The sequence below is a fragment of the Pagrus major genome, chromosome 24 (genome assembly GCF_040436345.1).
Source record: "Pagrus major chromosome 24, Pma_NU_1.0".
In the NCBI taxonomy this organism is placed as follows: Eukaryota; Metazoa; Chordata; class Actinopteri; order Spariformes; family Sparidae; genus Pagrus; species Pagrus major.
This window is the reverse complement of record NC_133238.1, coordinates 21882691-21907738: the sequence shown is the minus strand read 5'-3', so window position 1 is coordinate 21907738 and position 25048 is coordinate 21882691. Positions and strand designations below refer to the sequence as shown.

The 25048-nt window shown below is 42.9% G+C and overlaps 1 protein-coding gene across 2 annotated transcripts in view; it reads left to right on the top strand.

Moving 5' to 3' along the window:
• LOC140992122 (histone deacetylase 4-like) overlaps positions 1 to 25048 on the top strand; it is a 54375-nt gene that overhangs the window by 27308 nt on the left and 2019 nt on the right. For both annotated transcript variants that reach the window (XM_073462386.1, XM_073462385.1), the window contains 19 exons: positions 3799 to 3949; positions 5404 to 5527; positions 7748 to 7866; positions 14327 to 14455; positions 14557 to 14666; positions 15065 to 15199; positions 15281 to 15473; positions 17362 to 17585; positions 20248 to 20469; positions 20868 to 21063; positions 22134 to 22267; positions 22381 to 22483; positions 22587 to 22633; positions 23082 to 23189; positions 23400 to 23455; positions 23720 to 23807; positions 23911 to 24030; positions 24286 to 24383; positions 24869 to 24987. In XM_073462386.1, coding sequence (XP_073318487.1) covers positions 3799 to 3949; positions 5404 to 5527; positions 7748 to 7866; positions 14327 to 14455; positions 14557 to 14666; positions 15065 to 15199; positions 15281 to 15473; positions 17362 to 17585; positions 20248 to 20469; positions 20868 to 21063; positions 22134 to 22267; positions 22381 to 22483; positions 22587 to 22633; positions 23082 to 23189; positions 23400 to 23455; positions 23720 to 23807; positions 23911 to 24030; positions 24286 to 24383; positions 24869 to 24987 — 2476 coding nt within the window. The remainder of the gene's footprint in view (positions 1 to 3798; positions 3950 to 5403; positions 5528 to 7747; positions 7867 to 14326; positions 14456 to 14556; positions 14667 to 15064; positions 15200 to 15280; positions 15474 to 17361; positions 17586 to 20247; positions 20470 to 20867; positions 21064 to 22133; positions 22268 to 22380; positions 22484 to 22586; positions 22634 to 23081; positions 23190 to 23399; positions 23456 to 23719; positions 23808 to 23910; positions 24031 to 24285; positions 24384 to 24868; positions 24988 to 25048) is intronic.

Below are 25048 nucleotides of genomic sequence, written 5' to 3'. Positions count from 1 at the left end.
TGCTGCTGTCGGGGCGTGCTCCTTACCCGGACCCATTGCCCCGTTATTGTGCGCGCATGTCTTAACTGATAGCCAAAAATGGTTTTGTGTTGATAATAGCGCCACCTGCTGGTGATTTTTGGTGTGTGAGTTACAGATGCCAGTCTATACCACCCCAATCAGTTTCATGTCCATAAGTGTTATGGTGTGGGCACAGTGCCAATTATAAAATGAAACTGCCACCAGAGCGCCACCTAGTGTCAGATCAGTAACACCTTCGTCAGCTGTCCTCAGGAGGCCATTGGCAATCAGTGTACCAAGTTTTGTGTTAATCCGACCAACCAATGTCGAGATATAAAATACTTCTATTTAAATAGCGCCACCTAGTGGTGATGGGCCAAGATTTAGCACAGAGCCTTAGGGGCTCATGGGGAAGTAGTATCCTGAGTTTCACGTCATTTGGACAAACCAATGTGGAGATATGCAACACTTCCTGTTTGGAACGAAATCTGCAGGAAGTTGTTATTTAATAACTTGAGTATTCTTTGGCATTTCAAAATTCTTTTAATAACTTTTTGTCAGAAGGGTCCACAGATGCTGTGTGCAAAGTTTGGTGCTAATTGGTGAAATTGCCTGGGAGGAGTTCGAAAAAGTAGGTTTACGACATTTGGCGAGCTAGCGAAAAAAAATGGTAGGCAGAAATGGGCGTGGCCTATATCAGGAGATTCAGCACAATTCACTGAACGCGTGGATGTAAGGTTTTTGAATGTGCGACAAAGTATGTGGGAGTTATTAGCCAAAACACACTTTTCTTGATTATAGCGCCACCTAGTGGTGAAAGTCCACAACGACAACAGATTATAAAATTTTTCGCCAGGTCTGATCTATATTCCAAGTTTGGTGACTTTTGGGGTATGTTCAGGCAGTGAAAAATGCGATCATTACGGACAAAGAAAAATAATAATAATAATAATAATAATAATAATAATCATTACAAAAACAATAGGGTCCTCGCAGTTTCACTGCTCGGGCCCTAAATATTCCAGTGTTTGTTCTGTGTGAGAGTTTTACTGCTGTAACATGAGTTGTAACGCTCACATACAGCTGAACTACTTTTTTTTATCAGGACTTTGAATAAAATGTCTAAAAATGGATCACGGGGGCAGGAGATTAGATTGCAACGCGCAGGATTACATTAGTTCGAATGTAATCATTTGATTCAGACTGGAGGAGTCTGTCTCTTTCTTTATTCCTTCCTTCCTATCTTCCTGTCCCTTTCCACCCTTCGTCTCCCTTCTTTCCTCTCTTCCTGTTATGTTTCTTTCTTCTCTTCCCTCTATGTCTCCTCTGTCTTGTCTTTTTTTTCCCTCTCCTCTCTTTTTCCCTTCCTCTGTTCCTTCCTTCCTTTCCTCATCCTTTCCGTGGTTCTTCTCCTCATGTTTTTCTGTATTTTCTCTTCATTCATTACTTCCTGTCTAAGTCTGTCCTCGCTCTCTTCTTTAGTGTCTTTCTGTTTTAATTCGGCATTAATTATCCTCCCTTATTCTTCCTTCTTTCCTCTTTTCCTGTCTTTTTTCTTTCTTCTCTTTACTCCTACTAGTCCCCTCAGTCTTTTTTTGTCACCCTCGGTTTCACTTTCTTTACTCATCATGTCCTCTGTTCCTTCCTCCCTCACCACCTTTTACTTCTTTCCCTCTGTCTTTATTCCTAACTTCCTGTTTGTCACCTACATCTTTCATCACTTACTGTCTTTGTTTTGTTTTATTACTGCATGTATTCCTCTCTTTCTGTCTTTTATCTTTAGTCCCTTCCTTCCTTCTTGTCTCTCTCCTCTCATGGTTTCCTCTCCTTCTTTACTCATTTCCTGGCTTCTTTCTTTCCATCTTTTCTATCTTATCTTCTTTAATTTCTTCCTGCCTCCGATCACCTTTATTTTCTTTTTCAGTGTCATCTTGTCTTCCTTCTTCCATCTCTTCTTTCCTTTCATCCATTGTTTCCCTTGCTTTCTTGTTTTTTTCTTCTCTTTCTTGCTTCCCTACTTCCAACTTCCTCCTTCCCTCCTCCCCTCTTGTCCTCCTTGTCCCTTTATGCTCTCCTTTCTTCTTTCCTTTCTGTTTTAATGTCCTTCTCTCTTACTACACTCTGTTTTCCTTGCTCTCTGTCAGTATCACAGAGTTTTGGTATCATCAAGTTTGTTAGCACTTCTCCAGACCATCTGTAATGAAAAAAGCCTGGTGCAGATGCATCACTCTTTCAGGACTATTACAGTCTGTACTGCGGGAGCGTTGAGTCTCCTCTGCAGGGTCGTTCGGTGATGTTGAGAGGGATGAGTGATGCTGTCTGAAGGGCCGTCTGGCCTGTGGTGGGGCTGCAGGACCACTCAGGTGGAGACCAGTGACGCACAGCCGGAGCAGGGAGGCCCGGCCTCAATCAGCCCCATTCACAGCCCCTGTGTGTACACACACACACACACACACACACACACACACACCGGCGTACAGGCATTAAAACATACTCAAATATCAGCAAACACACAGTCAAACGCATGCTTCCACACACACTCAAATGTCTGCAAACATGTTGACAACAGGGAGCTCTGATAAAGTGAGAGCTATCCTGAAGCTCTTCTAGTCAAAAAGGGAAAGTGTGTGTGCACATCTCTGGTCTGTGGAGCCTCAGGGGTCTGTGTGTGTGCATGTGGGCGAAGAGGTTACTTTGAGTCTTCCCACCCACTCAATCCCCTATCCCCAACGTTGATTGAAAGGCAAGAAAAAAAAAAAAAACGGATCGAGGCTCCAGGCTGGAAGCGGGCCAGAGAGCTGATGCGCTTTTCTCACGAGCCCCGCCTCACCTTCCTCTCACCTTCAGCCACTAATGTATTCACAGGCTTGTCTCAAACATTTGATTTGCCCCGGCGGTAAACACAGGAGCATGTCCCGGCTACTGAGCGTCTGTTTGGGGTGTTTAAAAACGCCATCAGAAGTTGATTACGCGCAGTTACAGTAAACTGATCAAATATTGCCGTTGGGTGTGTGATGATGGGGGGGGGAAGAGGAGGCACGTCAGAGAGAGGTCGTTATGGAGTGCAAGCACAGACAGCTCGCCTATTTATTGTATATTACAGAGACATTAAAGAGTAATTTGGACACTTTATGTGGTGCCTCAGGTCAAAGACATGTATTAAGGCTACGAAGGAGGTGAGAGCAGTGTGCATTTGTAGCGTTTAATTGGTGCTCTTATCCTCAGTGACTCACTGTGCGTTCTGGGCCTCATTCAAGGACTCTTCAGTGGGACGAAGAGCACATTTGGGCTTTTATTTGTGACCTTTTGGTTAAAAGGACAAACCGTCAAGCCACAGTCGGGCTTGTTCCTCCCATATAAAGGCCTGAGGAGGACAGATTTTTACATTTAAAGCGTTTAGCAGATGCTCTTCTCTGTTTATTTGGATTGATGAGGAAGTGAGCAGATTGGATTATGTGTCTTGCGAAAGCCTCATCCCTCGTTAAATTGTTTATGTTTATTTGAAGGATTAAGCTTGTGGCCTGAGGTTTTTTATGGAATTGCAAAGGTTTTATTTTATTGCCTCAAACAGCTGTCGGACTTAATTATTTCAGATGTCAACGTAAGCGCACCAGGAGTGGCATGTAAATAGATGTCGAAAGAGAAGCAATTAATTGATTATTTTTAGAACAGAAACTCAGGGGCATGCAATTTTAAGCATTTATCCAGCAATTATCTTCCACAATCTCTCAAACATGAGTCAGATTTCTATTAGATTAAGTCTTTTGCTGACGTGATTCTGATGTTTTCTTCCTGCAGCAGCAACAAGAGCTCCTGGCGTTGAAGCATCAGCAGGAGCTGCTGGAGCACCAGAGGAAGATGGAGAACCACCGGCTGGAGCAGGAGCTGGAGAAGCAGCAGAGGGAGCAGAAGCTGCTGCTGCTGAAGAACAAGGAGAGGGGACAAGAGAGTAAGTAGATACAGACACAAGATGGGAAACTGGAAAGCGAGGACCGAAACTGACAACATTTTAAATACATACAGAAATAAATACATTTTGTATTTGTATTAATTCTCCAGTTTTTTTTTTTACTTACTTACTTTTTTAACCCTGCAACACTACAGTTCTTCTTGCAGCTTCTTCTGATTTGGATATTTCACTTGACCATATTGTGATTTTGCTTATAATTTGATTAATTGTGCATCCCTACTCTGGAGGAGCTCCAACCTGTTTTCTTGGCGCATTTCTGATCCGTCTAACATAATTACCAAAGTACAAAAATCACACAAAACCTTAAAATTTAAAAATGAAGCTCAGTCTGACACCGAACTCAGATTGTGGTTTTTTTTTTTTGTTTTCTCTCACCTTCAGTGGAAAATGTATTCACACATAAAGAGCAACAACAAACATTGGAGGAATGAAAACAAGAGAATTTCACACCTCTTGTCAAAAATTCTGTACTAAATATTTCTCACCAGAAAAAACAGAATAAGACACAAACACAAGCTCATAAATAGCATCTAGTCATTGTGTGCACTCTCCTCATTTGAGTTCTGTCGAGGCAAATATCCGTTGCCGGACCACAGACAAAAAGTTTCCCATTTTGACCATCAGTCTGCTTTTGCAAGACCTCTTTATACAAAATGATCCAAGGTTGAAAGGACCGTTGAGATCAGTATTCACAGAGTGTGTTTGTGTGTTTCTGTCCATGCGAGCTCGTCCGTGTATTTCCATTTTACTTGGAGAACCTGTGTGTTTACCGTGGTAAACGAGCTGTATTAGCCGGTGGCCTTGGCGAGGGCTAAGCCAAGTTATTACCGCTGCCTGCTGGATGTCTCTCAACAGTTCATTGAAAGCGAGTGGACAGGAGTCCTTGAGAGCAGTTTACACACTATATGGAAAGTGGTTACAGATCGAGGCTGCATCCGTGCGAGTCGAGAGGGATTGCTCAGTGTTTTTGCTCTCACGTGTACCTGAGCGGCTGCGGGTTGTGGTCAGTTTCTCAGCATTTTGCGTGGTATTTATTTCTTTTTCCAGCATCCTTGTTAAAAAAATCCTCTAGTTGTGGTAATCAGACTCCAAGGCTATGTCAAGAAGTTTCATCATCAATGAATCTACCGCTGATTATTTAATTATTTATTTTGTTTGTTCTCTTAAATGTCAATCTTAGTTTTACAAAGCACAAGGTGATGTCCTTAAATTGCTTGTTTTTTAGAGCTGGACTGGTACTGGATTTCTCCTCCAAAACTACACAGTGGCCCTTTAATAAACCAGCTTTAAATGGACATTACCACTTATGTTTCGAGCCATCTCTGTTCAGGTTTCTTAAATATCTGTGTGAGATTACATTAAAATTTAAGACAGTCAACATGTTATAGTGAATGTTCCTATCTCTCAATTTCTTCTACTTCTTCACTCCACAGGTGCTGTGGCCAGTACTGAGGTGAAGATGCGACTCCAGGAGTTTGTCCTGAACAAGAAGAAGGCCCTGGCCCAGCGGAGCCTCAACCAGGGAGGCCCCCCCAATGACGCTCCCTACTGGTACCGGTGAGGACCCATGATTGTTTAAGCACAGAAAAGTAAAGTAGATGCATTTAGATTTGACTCCGCTAACTCGGAAAGTAAAAAGAAAAAACTTGAAGGCTGTCTCGCGTTGACAAATCACTGTCACTCCTGTCAGTTGCGAGCTGGAAAACCATTTGAATATATTTGTATTTCAACACTTTTTAATTTTTGTAAGCGGTTGAATACAGTAGATGCTACTTTTAAAAGTACGGACTGTAAATTCTCCCCCTGACAGCAGATGAATAATGTATTGGACTGTGTCTTAATCTGTCACCGAGCATCCACTCTTCCTCACCTGCCACACTATATGAGCCTGACTGAGAGATGGATCGAGCAGGGCTGTAAAACAAAGATGGGAAAACACATGCATGCTCACACAGATACACGTGAGAGCAGGATATTGGAACCTGATGATAGGGGCTCTTACAGTGAAGGCTCGGCCTTGAGTATTTATTATAGCATCTCCAGGGCACTTTGCAGGTGTGTACATTCGATGTTTCCTCTTTGTTCGCTCTGCCTGTCACATGCTTTCATTGAGTCAGTGGGTAAATGTGGACGCTTTGCATGACTGCAAACATGGTTATGCAAACCAAAGAATTTAATATGTAAATAGAAACGACAGTCAAAGTTGCGTTAAAAAAATCTGTCAGACTCTCAGTCAAGATAATTTAATACTTTTGCAGTTTTTGAATAAAAGCTGGAAATTATGCGAATTAAATACTAGATCTTGGAGAAATATTATCAGTACTCTAAATAACAAAAGTAGAAGTAGTCCTAGTGAGTTGCCTCTTTCATGGTGTAAAATGTGATATAGGATTGTTATCACTGTTTATTATATTTACATACACATGCAATAATATGTGAGCAGCAGTTTATTTGTAGGTGGTTGCAATGAAGGTGATTTTAACAACTTTATTAAAGCAAATAGCAAATGTTAACGTTGTTAATGCTAGCTAATGCTAACGTCACTATCGCTAGCCAGCTAACATCAGGGCAGTACAAGACTCTTGATGCTAACAAAGCACAGATACCAGGTGATACCAACGGCATTATACTATTGATTCACAAACCTTGTTAGAAGCTGGAAACATTCGTCAGAATTATTACACAGAGATAAACAAAACAACCATTTTGTACCCAACAAACATTTAAAAATGATTGATTCACAATCATGTGATGTTTTTAAGGTAAAGGGAGTTTTATTCTGCACCTCTCTACAAGTTCTGTAGATGTATTATTGTTAGAAAATGTTATCAATATAACCTTTAAGTATTAAAAATCTTACTTTGCAGGTGTATTTTTTAAAATTCTTAAAGTTTATTGGCATAAAAAACATGTTGAAATAAAAAAGAGGGACCTTTTTCAGTCATTGGTACATAATGTTTGAGAAACTGATCGTATTTTTTTTTTTAAATGTAATACAATATGCAAAAAAAGCCCCAAAACTAGTAGGTATTGCAGTCAGATCAGTGGAGTAGAGCAAAAATACAGTAGTTCAGTGTGAAGTCTATTCAAGATCAATTAGTACCACAAAGTACCACAAAACTACACAGTACAAATGCAGTACATAATAAATGTACTTGCTGCTGTTTTGTAACATCACCTAACACAACCCTGAAATATTTGAACACCGTCGTTGTGTGCTGGCCATGATTTCCAATGTTCTCCATGATTATGTATTTCACGTTGGCACTCAAACCATAAAATGCAAACACATAACCAAATAAATAACGTTACATAATCTCGACGTGTGACCCAATAAAACACCCACGAGCGTTGACTTTGAACAGCTCAAAGCGGTACAAACTTTCTCCTTCTATATCCGTCTCTTTCTTTCCATAAAGTGAATTTTCTCCTCTCATTGGACTCATCAACCCCCATCAGTTTTGGAAGAGACGTGTGTGTACATCCGCTTGTCAGGAACACAAATTTGGTGTGAAGCCAACTCAGCTTAACTTTGCCTACAAACACCACCTTATTCTGTAGGCAGTGAGCAGATGGCAGCACATGTCTGCGAGCCTTGCCAAGGGGATTTGCATGATGCGTTAATCATACAGATCTTTGACAGCCATGAAGTTAGTGGCTCGATTCATTCAGTCCCCTTATGTCCACTGAGTTATGAGTGTTTGCCCTTGTTTCGCATGATTTTGTGGTCTTTGTGTAACCTTAAACACTGTGTGTGTTTGTGTTTTTGTTCTTTAGCAAAACTCAACACAGCTCTCTTGACCAGAGCTCGCCTCCACAGACTGGCATGTCCACCTACAACCAACCTGTGCTGGGTGTCTACAACCCTCGGGACGACTTCCCACTGCGAAAGACCGGTACATCACACACACACATGCTTACACACCTAGTTTTGGCAGGATTAGACACACACACACGCACGCTTGCTACTGTAGCGTCCAGTAGCTGCTATGCAGACTCACGTCCAGCATAATTTAGATGGCATCAGGGCTCTGCATCATTAATCACATCCACATTAGGTTGTCAGGGTCTCCCAGCATCCCCCACATGAGTGTGTTAGAGAGAGTACAAGCGTGGGTGGTTCAAGAGTTCAGTAGAGTGAAAGAGGTTTTTACCTTTTTAGCACCTGACGTTTTATTAGTTTTAATCCTTGCTTATCCTTTGGAGTTGTTTTGAATCAGCTGTTGTTTGTAAAAAGTACTCAAAAGTCACACTTTTTTTATTACTTTTTTTTACTTATTTAAAGTAAAGATATCGTGTAACAATACTAAGAGCCTGATCTTGTGCTAATAAGTGCAAATCTATTTTTCTAGCCAAGAGTTTAGAGAGGGGAATATATTTATACATATTTAGCTCAGGTCAGATTTGAGGTTGGTTGAGGTGACGTTCAGCAGAACTCTGACGCTTCCTGTTGTATTATTATGTGTTAACGGACATTTCTGCTGCCTTTAATTTGTTGGATAATTGCATATTAAAAGTAATTGGCCCCGACAGATGCTTTTTGAGGGGTCTGTCAGTAGGGACCGTCTCCTCTAGCAGAGCAACAATTACTTTTGGAGTTCCCCAGGGCTCTATTCTCGGCCCTTTATTGTTTTCAATCTGCATGATACCTCCGGGTAAAGTAATTCACAACTGCAGTAGTTCTTTTTCACTATTATTCTGATTATCGTGCACAGTAAACCCATCAGACCTTTCCTCTATTCACATACTCATACCCACAGAGATGTAAAATCTTGGACGTCCAATCATTTTTTGATGTTAATTGCTGCTAAAACCTTTGGGCCGAGAAACAAATTGATCTCATTCCCTCGTACTACGAAAAACATCTTTTAGTGTTTTTCCAGGACAGACAAACTAAGCACAGTGAACATATTGCATAACAAATTTGTGGTCCAATACGAGGTCATGTTGTCAAAAATATCGACATATTGATACATTTAGATTCTGAATATTTGACAATATTTCCATACGTATTTTGAATCCTGGATTTGGAGGATCGTGACATCATAATATTTAAATAAAAATGATCAACAGAACGGAGAAACACTGCTCCTTCAAGTAGTAACTGTACTTCTGCGTAGCGCAGCATGTTTTCTTTTCAGCGGGTGACAAATCTTGTCAAAAGTCACTAGAGCTACTAAAACACTGAAGAATGCACCACTGGAAAAACGTTTTTTTCTTTGTGACCAACAATCTAACGTCCTCAGACCTCAGTGCTCAAACTAAAGAAGCCTTTACAGAGTAAAACCAGCTGTCTGCAGCGTATTTTTTGTCAGGTGTGTGTATGTGTACAGCTTTGTGTGTTTGTGCAAAGTGTGAGTGGTGTGTGCGGTGGTGTAGCTGTGAAGCAGCGGTCGTCTTACAGTGCAATTATTCACTTAGTGCAGCGGCAGGCGGCTACAGCCCAGCCCTGTTGACTCTGAGCCTTCGGGCTGCTGGCTACGACAGCAGATAGACCACAGTTGACACTGGCCCACACAGCCACATTCCACCCTGGGAGAGGAGAAGAAGAAGAAGACGGATAGAAAGAAAGGAGGAAGAAGAGAAGAGGACAGAAGGAACTGTGGCAAACAGGAAGATGGAGAGAGGAAGATGACAGTGGAGAAACGTTCAGTGCCCATTTAAAAGACATCAAGACACTTTTGTTAAAAAACATTTGAGGTGGAGGATGGAGGAAGTGTTGGTTTGAGATGAGAGCACAGAAGATGAGAGCTTGCAAACAGGATTTAAAACTAAATCCAGCAAGTGGCACGATGATGCCACACTCCCCCAAAACTTGCTTCATGTAGAGAAGGGGGGGGGGGGGGGGGGGGGGGGGGGGAAGCAGGAAGATGGTGGGGAGTAAAAAGATCGTCCCTGGAGTGTCAGTTCGTCGCTTGATTTCTATAAGGCTGAGGATTGTACTCCGCTGCAGAGAGAGGAGAGAACCTGTGCCACCCTGATATTTGCCCACAGCGATGACGTGCTTTGCGGGGTTTACTTATGGTAATGCCAGCTCGGGAGAGGTTAGAGGCCCTTTTATATCACCGCCTGGCCATAAAGTAGAGGATTGGCACCCAGAGCTCCCAGCAACGGTCAAAGGACGCAACAGCACTCTTTTGTGCATCTCCCATCTCTCCTTTAACATTTCAGAAATATAGTGCAGCTGATGCCCTTATGTAGAGCACAATTAGATCAGTACGGCAAGAGATTAAGCTAAAAAAACATCGTAATCCTCAAGATTTCGGTCCTGGTTGAGTTTGCGACCGCTGTGATTACTGATGGTTGAAGCAAGAGGGTGTTTAATACTACAGAAACAATCTTTATCAGCTAGCAGTCATTTAATACAGGTCTGCCAGAGTGTTAGCAGAGGGGAAGAGGAGTCATTGAGGCTGATATCAGTGAAACAGACTTACAGAGAATAAAGCTGAAGTATGCGCTGCATTGTTTCCTTGAAATCTCTTAAATCCAAATTCGAATCCAGGACAGTGGTGGCAGACTCCTGCAGTATTCATTCAATACAATGCTGAAAAAAGTGCAGCCGTAAACTAGAATGTCACTCGGTAGAGCGCATGCCTCCACCAAGGCCAACAGTCCCCTTTAATTCAATCAAGCCTCATCCAAATTTTATTTTTAAAAAGCATACTGAAATCCTCTAGGTCCAGATTTTTATTTGGACCGGCATCAAATTGTACTCACTCATGGATGTCACCTAAATATGCCAGATTTTTTTGGTCATTCATTACTCCCTGAGAAATTAATGAGAATTTTGAGTCCTGGATCTGTCCCTTTATCGGGATCTGCACCAAAAGTTAATGGGGTCTATTCTGGGCCGAGACTCATCCTCCATCCAAGTTTTGTTGAAATCTGTTCAGTAGGTTTTCTGTTATCATGCTGACAAACCAACCAACCAACAAACAAACGGACACAGGTGAAAACACAACCTCCTTGGCAGAGGTAACCTTATGATAATAGTGATCATCTAAATGTGAAGCAGACAAATATTTGCGTGACAAGAGATGCTTCAGCTGAATGAGAGCCATCAAAGTCATTAATCATCATTATTATCTTGTTGCACAGGACACATTTAGGGAGAGAGCATCACATGTACATACAGTACGCCTTGTCTGGATCATGTTCACATGTACATGAATGTGGTGGGAAAGAGGCCCTGAGACTCACTGTAACCTTTGAAGGCAGGGCAAGGCATCCTAACCCCTCTTTTCACTGTTGCCACAAATATGTTTTTTGTGGCCTAACTGGGGCAGCTCGTCCTTCACATGGATACAATAGCACATAGGCAGACTGGTACTGCACAGTGCATGACGTTGGTTGAACGCCAGATTGCTCGCTCATGAATACAAGGCAACATGAGGCTGTCTGAATACAGGACGTCACTCAGTGAACCTTTTACCTCGGCTGTGAGGCCCATTTTAACAGGGTGACAATGCACCATCTGTGTACTGATATCATGTGTGATTGTATGTGCCCCAAGGCCGATAACAAAGCCTTTCATTTTTGATGAGGCAGTCATGTCAGGCCATAATTTCCTATTATAATCTAAAATAATATTAATTTAAATCATGAAGTCATACTCTCCTTGAAGTTACTTGATTAATCTACCAGAGGAGGAGACGTAAGAAGGATCCAAGACACATTTACAATCACACAACCTCCTTAATAATCCTAAACGCTATCTTGTATCTCAGCAGTTGCCTCTCTGTAATCTCCACATCGTTGTTTTCTCTTTAGTCCACTCAAAGAGAAAAGGTATTGACATTTCCCCTATCGACTCCACTTGGCTTTGACTTTACCTTTGCTGTGATTATTTTGGGTGCTGTCATATTCGATCGTTTGTCTTTTAAAATTTGTTTTCGCTCTTCTGAAATCGGTAGCACAAACCTAATTACTCTACTTGAACAGGCTAATTACTGCCATTCTGTCTGGTTCCCCTCACCAACAGACACTCCTGAGTCCTGTCGTTACATATTAGTGTTGAGATAGCATGTTATGATCTTATGTGATCAGCTTTCAGGGTTATATAAGTACATTTCTTCTTTAAAATATTGAAGCAAAATCACTTTCACATGATGGATTTGTTTTATTTCATCATGCAGAGGAATGATTTCCAGGATCTCTTGTCATTTTCTTTGTAAAAGCTCATTTTTATGAACTTAGCTTGAACTTTTATTCTCTGTACAGGGTGGAAAGACAGTGAATTAAGCACGGTGCATTATGTAAAACCTTTTCTATCAAACCTAAAGCTTCAATTTTACAGAAACTGAGTCTGAAGACCACTAAGAGGAAAGTGTGTAATGGCCATATAAGTTGTAAAATTTGAATTTTATGCTTTTAAGGATGAATATTTCCCACAAAAGAAAACAAAAGCAGTTGTCAGATAACAGCAGATGCTGTGATCTTTGTTTGGACCTATGATTTGACGCTAGGCTAGTTAGCTTTTAGCAGAGCTAGTTTATTTGTGTTACTTTCTCTCCATCATGATTAAATGTAGCTTCTTCTTTATACATGTCGTTTACCAGTTATAAACTTTTTTCAGTCACAGAAACAGGTTCGAAAATATTGCTTATCACTTGCAGAATAAATGATTTTTGAGGAATTAATTGTGTCAGCTGTCAAATAAGTATTAACTAAACTATAAATGTAACATTTATTAATGATGGCTGTCATAAAGTGTGTTGTTTTTACAGAAAATCACACATTTGTATATCATAATAAGAGTTAGACACAGGTCTTAACTTGATTTCTTAACTTGGTCACTGTTCTTTGGCTTTGTTTCTGATGAACTGTCCAATGACCTAGATTGTTAAGGCCTTGGTAGTTTGCAGAATACTTTAATCTTTATTGTTTCCAAACATCTAAAAAATGAAATTCAGTGACAGGATCAGAAATCTGGATTTGTAGTACAAACATTAATTGGTTTGACTCCATCTGGACTGAGCTTTCCCTCCCACTTTGTGCTACTGTACATTCACACTTCATAGTTGACACTTCACACACACTCCTGATCGCACATTTATTATTATCTGACACTGTGAATGGGAACATGTTCATTCTTGATGAATGTTTCCAAAAAGGATTTTTCTGGGAAGTTTATTTCAGGTAAAAGTAGCCTCTCCCGCTGTATAAAGTAAGGAATAAAGTAGCAGATTAATCTGGTTATGTCATAATCAGGGTTAGCAGTGTACCACATTGGATTTAGCCCTCCTTTGATGATTAAAAATTGGATAATGAATAGCGAAATTATCCGAGGTCACTGATTGGCAGGGCAGAGTAAACAGAACATTAGCCTCCATGAGGGGAGCCAAGGTGACATGCCGTTCCCTTCTCCCTGTCTCTATTCACAAGTCTGTGACAGTGTACACAAAAGACCAAAGGGCCTTTAGACAATCAGACATGGCTCCCAAATTGGAGCTAATTGCTTTTAAGCCGCGATGTCGTTGGGAAAATGGATCAGAATTTGGCAAGTTCAGAAAGCATTTAAAAAGGAGGGAACAGTAAATGAATAGCAGCATACCAGTGTGTCTCCCAAACAGGTTTCATAACAGAGCAGCTCTGTGGAAGGCGCTCCATGACAGATCAATGTGTGGAGCTCCCAGTTTAAGATGAAAGCCTGTGAGACTGTAGCTCAGGTAACTCTCCCACCCTTTTGATTGATTTGTCCAAAGCTGCACCGCCGCCAGTTCGCTGTGTAACATCAAGGAGGCTCAACAAGGGTGTTGGCGTCTGAGTTGGCAAGAAGTTGTAGTGTGCCAGTAGTTGAAATGGCACACTACAGTTCATGAGAATAAACTCCTGAATTCGGAGTAATTTGTTCACATAAATAACACAACAAAACCTTTTTCTCAGGCTGCAACAAGAACCAGTGACACGCCTCGTTAGAAGTGCAACAGATAGTCAGACACAGGTGTGGCTCCTAATTAACTCTCATTAAGTGAGACTGCATTCAGCTTCGCTGGAGATGTTCACTCAAAGCGTATTATTTCCTTTAATGATATCCCAGAATAGAGAAGAGATGATTAAAAATTCTTTGCTTTGCTGAAGTGGACAAGAAGATGCAATACAAGTTTTCTTGAGAGCTTCCTGAACTCGTCCTTGTGCTACAGCTTGTATTTATTTTATCTGGCTCCGTGGAAAAGGATACAATCTGTATTCAAACAACAGTTTTCTTTATTCGCTTGCCTGTTAGTTATCCATGACGGTGCACGATATGATCTTGAAAAGGCAGGGGAAGAACTCCATCATATACTTCAGGACATCACTTAGACCATGAATGAATGAATGTTCAATGGTTCGCCTCTCTCTCCATCTTCCTTTCAGCCTCGGAGCCCAACCTGAAGCTGCGCTCCAGGCTGAAGCAGAAGGTGAGCGAGCGGAGGAGCAGCCCGCTGCTGCGCCGTCGAGACAGCCCCATCACTACCGCCAAGAAGCGCTCGCTCGACATGGCAGGTGAGGGACGCGCAGGCACTCAGCTGTCCAGTGATCAAAAAGTTTCACTCCAGGCTGCTGTATGTTCTGATACGTATTTGATTTGTGTGCGTTTGCTTCAGACTCGGCATGTAGCAGCGCCCCCGGCTCAGGCCCGAGCTCCCCGAACAACAGCTCCAACAACATCCCCAATGAGAACGGCATCACTGTGTCAGTCTCCAACAACACGGAGGTAACACGCACACACACATACAGCAAGTCACTGCAGTGCACTGATGTATGAATCACTTTTTTGTAGAAGTTATACATTTTATTGTTGTTTGCTGTCTGTAGCTCTACTGTTTCATGTGGGTGGTAGGTGCTAGTTATTAGTTTTTTAAACTTAGCAGTCTATAGCATGCACAAAGCCTCTGAGTGAAGCATGATGGCTCTGCAGAGGAGGAAGACAGCCGAAGAGCTGGCAAGATGCTATTTGTGGCAGCCATTAGGGGCACTCAGGCAGCGTGGAGGAGGCTTGTGGCCGTGACGATTTGATATCGCCAGTAGGATGCAAGTGTAGCTCTTTCCCTCTGTGTGGACATCTACTGCTGCAGTGATGCAAACAGATAAATCATTTAAATGTGCTTCCAGGCGTCTCTGGCCCAGAGGCTGTGCAGCAGTGCTGAGCGGGGCTCCGTTAACCAGCTGTCCCTCTACACTTCGCCATCCTTACCCAACATCACCCTGGGGCTGCCCGCCACTGCCACGGCCACTGCTGCTTCCAACGTGAGGAGGAAACTGTCTGTGCATCTGTTTATCTGTGAATTTATCTGGAGTTTACAGACTAACTTTAACCATCTTCTCCAGGTGACGTCAGCCCAGCAGGACGGAGGACTGCAGCCGGCCCTCTCCCTCAGCCCTCCCTTCCTCTCCGGAGGCCACTTGACCCCCTACCTGGCCGAGGCCGGAGCGGGAACCGGCGGACACGGCGCACACAGTCCGCTGCTTCAACACATGGTGCTCATGGAGCAGAGCCCAGCACAGAGCCCCCTGGTGACAGGTAGGAGCACTAATAGACGTTTGATTGAAGGTAGGAGTGATTAAAAGTGATAAAAGAAGCATTGGCAGGTCTATTAGAGGGAGCAGCTCTGGTGAAATTGATGGAAATAAGAGGAAAAAGACCATTAAGTACAACTCCGAGTAAAAGTTAAAGTATTATTCAGTTTTCAATCTCTGGCGACACATGAATAAAGAAAATCGTGACCACACACTGAGGGATGTGTGTCCGTGGTACACTGTGTGCCCCCTCACACTGACAGACGTCCATTCATTTGCTCAAACTAATGAGCTCCTTTCATATGTCAGCGTATGCTACGAGAGTGTGACATGGTCGCATTGTGCGACCTTTCCCATCAGCTCATTCATTGACTACCATTTCGCTGCTATTTTGAGTGGGGCACTAGCAGTGAATGGGCAAATGACGCACATACAGACGCATGTGCACGCACAATAAAACGTACAGACAAGGACGTGTGCACACCCACACACAGGCCGGCAGGACAGAGTGAATTACAGCCCAGATGCAGTAATTTACCTCTCAGCTCAAACATTAAAAAAAAGCCTCTGTGTATCTGAAAACAACGTGACAGAAACAATTTGAAAGCACTCTGCGAGTTTAGTCATTTCCTCTGATATTTTCACAGTAATCAAGCTTCTCAGATCATTTCCCCAGTCTGTTTTTCTTACTCTCGTCACCCGGATGATACACTGTAAATGCACTGAGCTGTTCACTTTCCCCGGCTCGGATCATCACAATAGAAGGACTGCAGTATGGCAGCACAGATGGTTGTTTTTATTGGGTTCACGGATACATCTGCTGACTAATCTTAGGTCCAACACCAGCGATGGTGAAAGTAGGAATTATGTTTTTATTTTGTGTTTCAGGAATTTATCTCATCAGTGCAGCTTATAATTAAATGTCAGGGTTAGGGTTAGTCACCGACCAGACTGGAGATTTTAAAGTCGTTGTAATCAGCTGCTGCACAGTTTTTCCACCTCATTCAGACATGGACAATATAAACTTGTCCTTGACTGGAGGACAACGTAATAATTCACTGAACCAATTTTTAATTTAGGAATCTGGAAAAATGTGGCGTCTGTTCTGGTCGTCACCAAAACACTCCTTTCAGACACAGAACAATACATCATCTTGACACTTAGTCTAAACACGTTTTAGAAATAGGTTTTTGGTCAGGTCATCAACAAAACACTCACCACTGAGGACTGTAGTTTTCTGCTCAGCTGCATGAACCTGATAGTCAGTCAGATTTGAACTAAAGCTGCAACGATTTATCAATTAATCGATTACGTGTTGTCAGTTTCGGTATTTTTAAAGAATAAAACATGTTTTTTCTGGTTTATTTTCTCCTCTGTGACAGTAAACTGAATATCTTTGGGTTGTGGACAAAACAAGACATGCAAGCTGCATCCTTGCCTTTGGAAAACACTGATCGACATCATTCACAAATCTTTACACCTGCCACTGAAACCAATACTGTCTTTCAACATGTCGGCAAAATGTAGATTAGCCTTAACTCACTCTAATAACCGTATTAAACCAACATCTGCACAGGACACACTCAGGAAATACTGACATGTTTATATTTAACTGCAATGCAGTCTTAAATGTATTTATAAAATTCTCTTCAAGGTCTTAAAAGGATTAAGTTAAGTGTCCGATACTCACAGAGACGCTCAAAAAATACAGCATCAAGGACACAGCCTGTCTCAGATTGAAGCACTGTCCTCTCTTGAAGAAAGCTCTCCTAATACCACGATACTCTCTCAAATATGGCGTCATTCATATTATGGGAATATTGAAGGGATGACTATTGGTGTGTCCACAATGTAATGATATCCAACATCTGTCTTCCTCGTTTGCGTCCAAGGCGTGAGCGGCCTGTCCATGTCCCCGGCGGCATCCATGGCCAAGCTGCAGCGGCAGCACCGGCCCCTGGGACGGACCCAGTCGGCCCCTCTGCCCCAGGGTAGCGCGGCGCAGGCCCACGCCCAGGCCCTGGCCCTGCAGCAGCTGGTGGTCCAGCAGCAGCACCAGCAGTTCCTCGAGAAGCACAAGCAGCAGTTCCAGCAGCAGCAGCTCCACCTCAACAAGGTAAAGAGTGGAGACACGTGCGTCTTTCTCTATGTTTGTTTGACTTCTCCCGTGTTTTCTTGTTTGTCGTGCATCATTATTATTGTTATATAACGTGTTATAAACAGTTTTCTCACTGTACCGATGGAGGGGCCACAGATCTGACATCACACTCAAATCAACTGATAATTAATTAGGGCTATAAGGCAGCGTGGGCCAGCAGGAGCTGTAGTGTAGTTGTTTGTGTAGGCGGCAGCCACACAGTCTCACAGCCAATAACTTGTGAGCTGTGGACGTGTGTGAAGTCCTTGATTTCGTTCTCTTTCTCTTTTCCCTCTGTTGTATTTCTGTTTGCGTGTAGGCGGAGGCAGGTATGGGTTAACACATATAGCAGAGTGTGTGCATGTGTGTGTGTTTGCATCCACGTCTCTGTGACTGTGGCCGAGACAGTTGCCACGGACTGCGAGGTAACTGTGCGCTGCTGCCATGGCAACAGAGCGGAAGCCCCTGCCTTATATGGTCAGGGTAGGAAGCGAGCAGCCGCCGCTCTGGATGGCTTTACCTATTCGAGCAGAGTACTCGCTGGAGGAGAGGTGGGTGGATGAAACAAGGGATTTCCTCTCCTCCTCTTCCTCCACCTCCTCCTCCTCCTCCGCCTCCCCCTGCTCGGCTCGGCTCTCTCTCTCTCACTCCCTCCATATGTTTCAGAGCTCTCCTGTGGCGGCTTTTCACACAAACATCTCTATAACAGCCTCTGGCACGCCAAGGAGTTTTGTCAGGACAGAAATGAAAATCTCCACTTCAAACATTGTTTTATTCTGCAGGAATTAATCAGAATACAGGCGAGCGAAGAGCTGTGTTTTATTCTGAAATTTATAATGTGACTAGTGGTGTCAATTTACTCAATTAATTCCTTACTTTTAAAAGGCAAACATTCAAAACCATCTCTCATCTCAGATTTGTTTTTCTTTCTGTCAATGTTATATCATTGAAGTTTCCAACAACAGATGCATGTGGAAGGTGTTTATTTGCTCTCTTGCCTGGAGTTAGATGAGAAGATTGACACCACTCTCATGTGTGTACAGTAAATATGAAGCTGTAGCCAGCAGCTGATAAGCTGTCAAATATCAGGAGCAGAACAGAAACCAGAAAATGGTATTTTATTGGCATCAGTAACATCTCGCAGGTCCAAATCTTCAGGTTTTAGACTTTTGGTCAATATTGTGGGAGTTGTGATGCGTTTTTCATTGTTTGCCTGCATTTTATAGACTAAAAGATTAATGTGCTGTGAGTTGAAGCCATAAACGTGATCAAATCAGAGACTGTGACACAAAAACAAGTGATGTAGGACTTAAATTATCATCATATGTCATTTCTTCTGCTAGGGGTCTCTGTCAAAACAAAACAATAGATGTTTGCAGAGTGTTGCTTGGGTAGAGCCGATGCTCAGAGCCGGCCAGCTCTGGAGGAGAGAGTCAGGTGCAGAGTCAGACCTTCTGGAGGAATAAACACCTGGAGTCATATCCGTCAGCAGTCAGCATTACAGGACATAAACCACCCAGTAATGGAGGTCACCTCCGTAGATCGCTGCTGCAGTCAGGTTGATAAACAGGAGTGAAGATTAATCCAGTTTTTACTTCCAAAACTTAAAAAGTAATCTCTGAGCTTTCCTCTTGTTGGTTAAGTTTGGCTCTGCCCCCGACTCTGGCCCTCCCCACACAACACTCTGCAAAGAGCTGCACGCAAATTTTTAGCTGAAAGTTTAATGTTTGAAGTCATTCGAATACTTGAATCACGTATTCTGAATGAACTGTATGTAATCTAAAAATCGATTTATCATTTCATGACTGGTTCTAGATGTTTTTCTTTGATAGTAAACTGAATATCTTTGGGTTTTGGACTATTGGTCAAAAACAGTGGTTGGTCATTATTGAGTCTCTGAACCATATCTCCTATTTAAGCTAGATAAAAGAGAGGCTTCTGGGAAAGTGGAGCAGAGAGGTGGGGGTGATGGGGGGTCAAGAGGAGGTGTAAAAATGGGGGGACAGTGTTTGCTCGGATGTAAAGAAGACAAGAACAGAAGGGGGGTTGTTGAATGTAAGCTGATGAATGCTCTGATGTACATCCTGCGTCATCTCTGTGCCATGGGACCCAGAAGCTTATAGCTGTGGGAAACGCACACACCTGTAGCTGTAACCCACTCTTGAGGCTTCCAGCAAACACTAGCACATCATGGAGGCGAGCACTCAGCCTTGAATGGCACTTTTTTGAATAGCTCATGTCATTAAAAGTGAATGAACAGACAACTGAATCACTACTAGGTGAACAGCAGGCCCCAAAATGAGTCGATGAAAAGCGACGCGACGGGGAGTGTGGAATGTCTCTGTTCGACGAGACACAGTTTGCCCCGGAGTACAGTCGGCGGAGCGGCCACTCACATTCAATTAAAACGGATCAGTTTGAAATGAGCGGGACACCAATCTGACTGAGTAATCCAAATTAAGCTTGTTAAAAGAAGAATGCTCCAGAGAAAGGAGTGATTTGCCAGGAATTTGATTCAGAGCAGAGCGTCTGAATGCAGCCTCACACGTCGGAGGGGATTTGTCACGTCCTGCTGTTTTATTGTGAAAAAAATTTCACATCATAACATCATCAAACCCCCCCTCCTCATGTTCCCCCGCAGATGATGGCCAAGCCGAGCGAGTCCCCCGTTGGCCGTCAGCACCAGAGCCACCCGGAGGAGACAGAGGAGGAGCTGAGGGAGCACCAGGACGGAGGGGCCCTGCCGCCAGGGGTCACCATCAAGCAGGAGCCCCCCGACCCGCAGGAGCTGCAGGAGGAGGCGGCGATGCAGCAGCACAGGGAGCGGGAGAGGCAGGCGGAGCAGGAGCTGCTCTTCAGACAGGTAGAGGACGGCGAAAAGTGAGACATGTGCCCGAATATCCAGCTGTTAAACAACGTGGGCTGAGAGAATCAATAGGAAGTCGGAGAATTGATTAAACTTGACTTGGCAGTTATGTATTGAAGGTGTTCCCGGGGACGTCCTGGAGAGGTGAAACTCAAATAAACAGTCCCAGAATTACATTTTGGGCTGTCTGTACTTAAAGGCTCGAATCGAAGCTGTATCATTTGTTTTGGCTGCCATCTTTTGGCCATTAGTTGCACCTGCAATAGAAAACGTCGAAGCTAATTTTCTGCCCTTTATTCGTCAAACACATTTACATTTTCTCCAAACAACTCACCATGACAACTGTGGGATTCATCTTCTTTATGTGTTTCCTCCATGTGTGTGTGTTTGAGCAGCAGGCCCTGTTGTTGGAGCAGCAGCGGATCCATCAGCTGAGAAACTATCAGGCCTCCATGGAGGCTGCCGGCTTGTCAATCTCCTTCCCGGGACACCGCCCCCTGTCCAGGGCCCAGTCGTCTCCGGCCTCGGCGTCCTCCTTCCCAATCAGCGTCCCCACTACTGATCCTCCCACCAAACCTCGCTTCACCACAGGTCAGCACCACCACTACTGAGCTGCAGCTACTTTTGCTCATCGTCTTTGATGTTTTGCCTGTTTTTCTGTGTTGAATTTCACTTTTAAATACACTGGAGAGTGAAAAATAGATTCTTCTGTGGTGTAGTGGATCTGGCCTCCATCTGGTAGCAGTGGAGCAAATCTTGCCAAAACCTTTTTCTCACCCACTTAGTCTTCCTCTCAGACATCTGACTCTTGAAACATAATCTGAAAACGATAAATAGAGAAGAAATGAAGGCAGAATTAAGCTCCTACCCGCAATAGACTTGTGTATCTGCACTGAAGTGTTAACACCATGAAGACGCCACATAATGTGGCAGCTTTTTGTGTTCATGCTACAAAGATGAGGATATTTTTATAACAGTTTGGCCTACTTTACTCCCACTCCGCTCCAAACTGCATAGAAAATGTAAAAGAAAAAAAGAGATGATGAGAGTGAGAATATCTGTAAAGTTTGACATTTTGAAAGAAGTTTGACTTTCATATTCAGGAAACAGGGAGAATATCCCACTTCTGTCTTTTGTGTCTTTTGGTGTCTTTAATAACAGAAAATAATAAAACTGGCACCCCCTTCTTAGCTGGAAATATCAGTGTTTATGCAACAATAATTACGTAAACATTAACTTTTATTTGCTACCAATATGTCTCTTAATCTCGCAAAAGAAACCTTAAACCAACTGTCAGTGATTTTAACATGTAAAAATATAAAGGAAATAAACCATTTTAACCATTTTTGTCATTTTAAATCTAATTTTTTGTAAGTTTTCATTATAGATACTAATCTGACAGATATTTTCTGGATAAATTGATACATTTTTTGGTATATAAAACATTGAATGTAGCGTCTTGAGAGCCCAAAACCCAAAGACTCAGTTTACACCAACATAAAACAAAATAAAAGTGGTATAATCTCACATTTAAGAAGCAGGAATAAGGGGATATTTGGCATTTCACTCATTAAAACAGCTACTTGTTTATTCCCTGTCATTTGACTGATTGATCTCCATCCTGTGATCGTTAATAAGTGTGTCTCTGTGTGTTTCCTCAGGCCTGGTGTACGACTCTCTCATGCAGAAGCACCAGTGTATGTGCGGGAACACCAACAGTCACCCGGAGCACGCCGGCCGGATCCAGAGCATCTGGTCTCGTCTGCAGGAGACCGGACTCAGAGCGCAGTGTGAGGTGTGTTATCAGAAGAAAAAAAAAACACTCTGCTGTGAACATCACACAAAGTTGTAAGCTGCATATGAGAGTTGTATCCCTCTGTGCGTGTGTGTGTGTGTGTGTACATGTAGTGTATCCGTGGGAGGAAGGCCACGCTGGAAGAGCTGCAGACGGTTCACTCTGAAGCCCACGTCCTGCTGTATGGAACCAACCCTCTCCGACAGAAACTTGATTGTAAGATCTCACACACACACACACACACACACACAGAGCATCAGACCTGCTAACATTTAGTCATTAACTGTCTTTAATTACATTTTTATCTCCTGATCATCAGGTTCAATCACTCCCATGTTTGTACGGCTACCGTGTGGAGGAGTCGGGGTAAGTTGCGCTCACATTTATAGAGGGAATTAAAATTTTTCGGATGAAATGTTTATGCTTTTTATTTAATAATCATCTAATAGTATTTAAAAATTATAATACAGAAGTGTGTCTCTGTGTGGAAAGACGAGGCTTCTCTCTTTGTATTGCACCTTTCAGACAATTGAGAGTAAAGAAGCTGTCGACACCGAGAACAATAACAAAAACAATAACTCTAATGTAAGCGTCCACATAATGATTGATAATGTTCTGTAAACAGTGGTGCCAGACTGTGTGCTCCAGCTGTGATGGCCACTTAGGAAAATTGATATTAATGAAAAATGACTGCTGTACGTTGCACAAAGACACAAACAAAAGGGTTTTGTCTAAGTGCTCAGATACGACTCTAACCTGTTATCTTCCCTCGATTGTGGATTAAGCTTTAGTAAACTGTCTCTTGTGTTCGTAGGTGGACAGCGACACCATTTGGAACGAGGTCCACTCCTCCAGTGCGGCTCGTCTCGCTGTCGGCTCGGTGGTGGAGCTCGTTTTCAAAGTGGCTACCAGAGAGCTGAAGGTGACCGTCATCACACTCGTCTTGCTTGTAAAAAAATAATGCATGACCTTGATTTTGACTTCCCATCCCAAAGAAAACACAGTAAAGTAGATTTATTATAAGACAGATTTAGCTGTTGTTTCCCACTCAGAAGTTGCATTTCTAATCACTACATCCTGGCGATCAGTGCCGTGACTCAGACTCCTGTCACTCCTGTCTCTCTCTCTGCAGAACGGTTTCGCTGTGGTCCGCCCTCCTGGACACCACGCGGAGGAAAGCACTCCCATGTAAGGCCACAGCCGACACCACACTCAGTCAGGAACACTTAATCCGTGCATATACAAATACTAGCGTCAGAACAGGCTCATCTGGAATAGAAACAACATAAACCAATGAGTTAATCTGCACATAAAGTGCTGAGTGAAGGCTGCTTTATTTATTTTTCACATCCTCCTCACAATGTGTTTGAAACGCACTATAAAAACATGGAAATGGAGCAGGAAAGTGATTTAGCATGGCTGAGTCTCCTCCCTCTTTTGCTGCCGTTTCAGGGGTTTCTGTTATTTCAACTCTGTGGCCATCGCAGCCAAACTGCTGCAGCAGAGACTCAACGTCAACAAGATCCTCATCGTGGACTGGGTCAGTCTCACTACATCTCTCTTGTGTGACGTATAGCATATAATACATCTTAAATGCCACACAGCGCGGCAGAGTTAGTGATTATATCATGTGTTTACTGCAGGATGTTCACCACGGCAACGGCACCCAGCAGGCTTTCTACGACGACCCCAACGTCCTTTACCTGTCTATTCATCGCTATGACGACGGCAACTTCTTCCCTGGAAGCGGAGCACCTGACGAGGTGAGCGTGTGACCTTATTAACTGTCACTGCTCAGTAAACAATTTAGAAATAAATAACAACAATGACGCTGTGATAGCTTGTTTACACTCTCTGACTACTGCACTTTTAAGTAACACACTAATGTTACTTGTCTTTATGAGTACTTTTATTTAAAGCTGCAATTAATCGAACAATTAAAGAGTCGTTCAGTCTACTAAACAGCTAACTGACGTAGAGTATTTATGAGTGTGAGTCACAGATGCGTCTCTCTGCAGGTGGGCAGTGGGCCTGGAGTCGGGTTCAACGTCAACGTTGCCTTCACCGGAGGCCTCGATCCACCCATGGGAGACGTCGAGTACTTGGCTGCCTTCAGGTACAAAATACAACGTCGCCATATCACACAAAGACAAAGCAGCTAGCCCGAGAGTGAAGCCGGTTCGTCTCACAGCTCCTATATGTTGTTTTTATTGGACAGAGATGATAGTTTGAGCTCAATTTCTTCCTGGAATATGAAAAAACTAATGATTTACTTTCATTTTTGTCTCAACTGACTAATCTTGTGGTAATTTGTCAGAAAGATGATTAAAAAATGCTCATCATAATTTCAAGCTCGAGGTGATGCTGTCAAATGTCTGGTTGGTGCGACCGACCTTTGAAAACTCAAAGATATTTAATATATTAGCTAATAAAAGCAGCAAATGTCAGGTCATGTCTGGTCATTTTGCTTCAGAAATTAAATACTTACTGATTAATTACTTGGTTGAGGTGGTTTAAAAAATAAATAATTTCACTTTGTGCTGTTTGAGTATCTTCTACATTATTCTGTCTAATCTTTATACGCCACACTTGCCCCCTCAGGTCGGTGGTGATGCCCATTGCCAACGAGTTCGCTCCAGACATCGTGCTGGTCTCTTCAGGCTTCGACGCTGTTGAGGGACACCCTCCACCACTGGGCGGCTACACATTGACGTCCAAGTGTGAGTACCAGATTACGTGAAGTTTCTTATCTCGCACTCTCAGCAGTCGACCGCGCAAAAC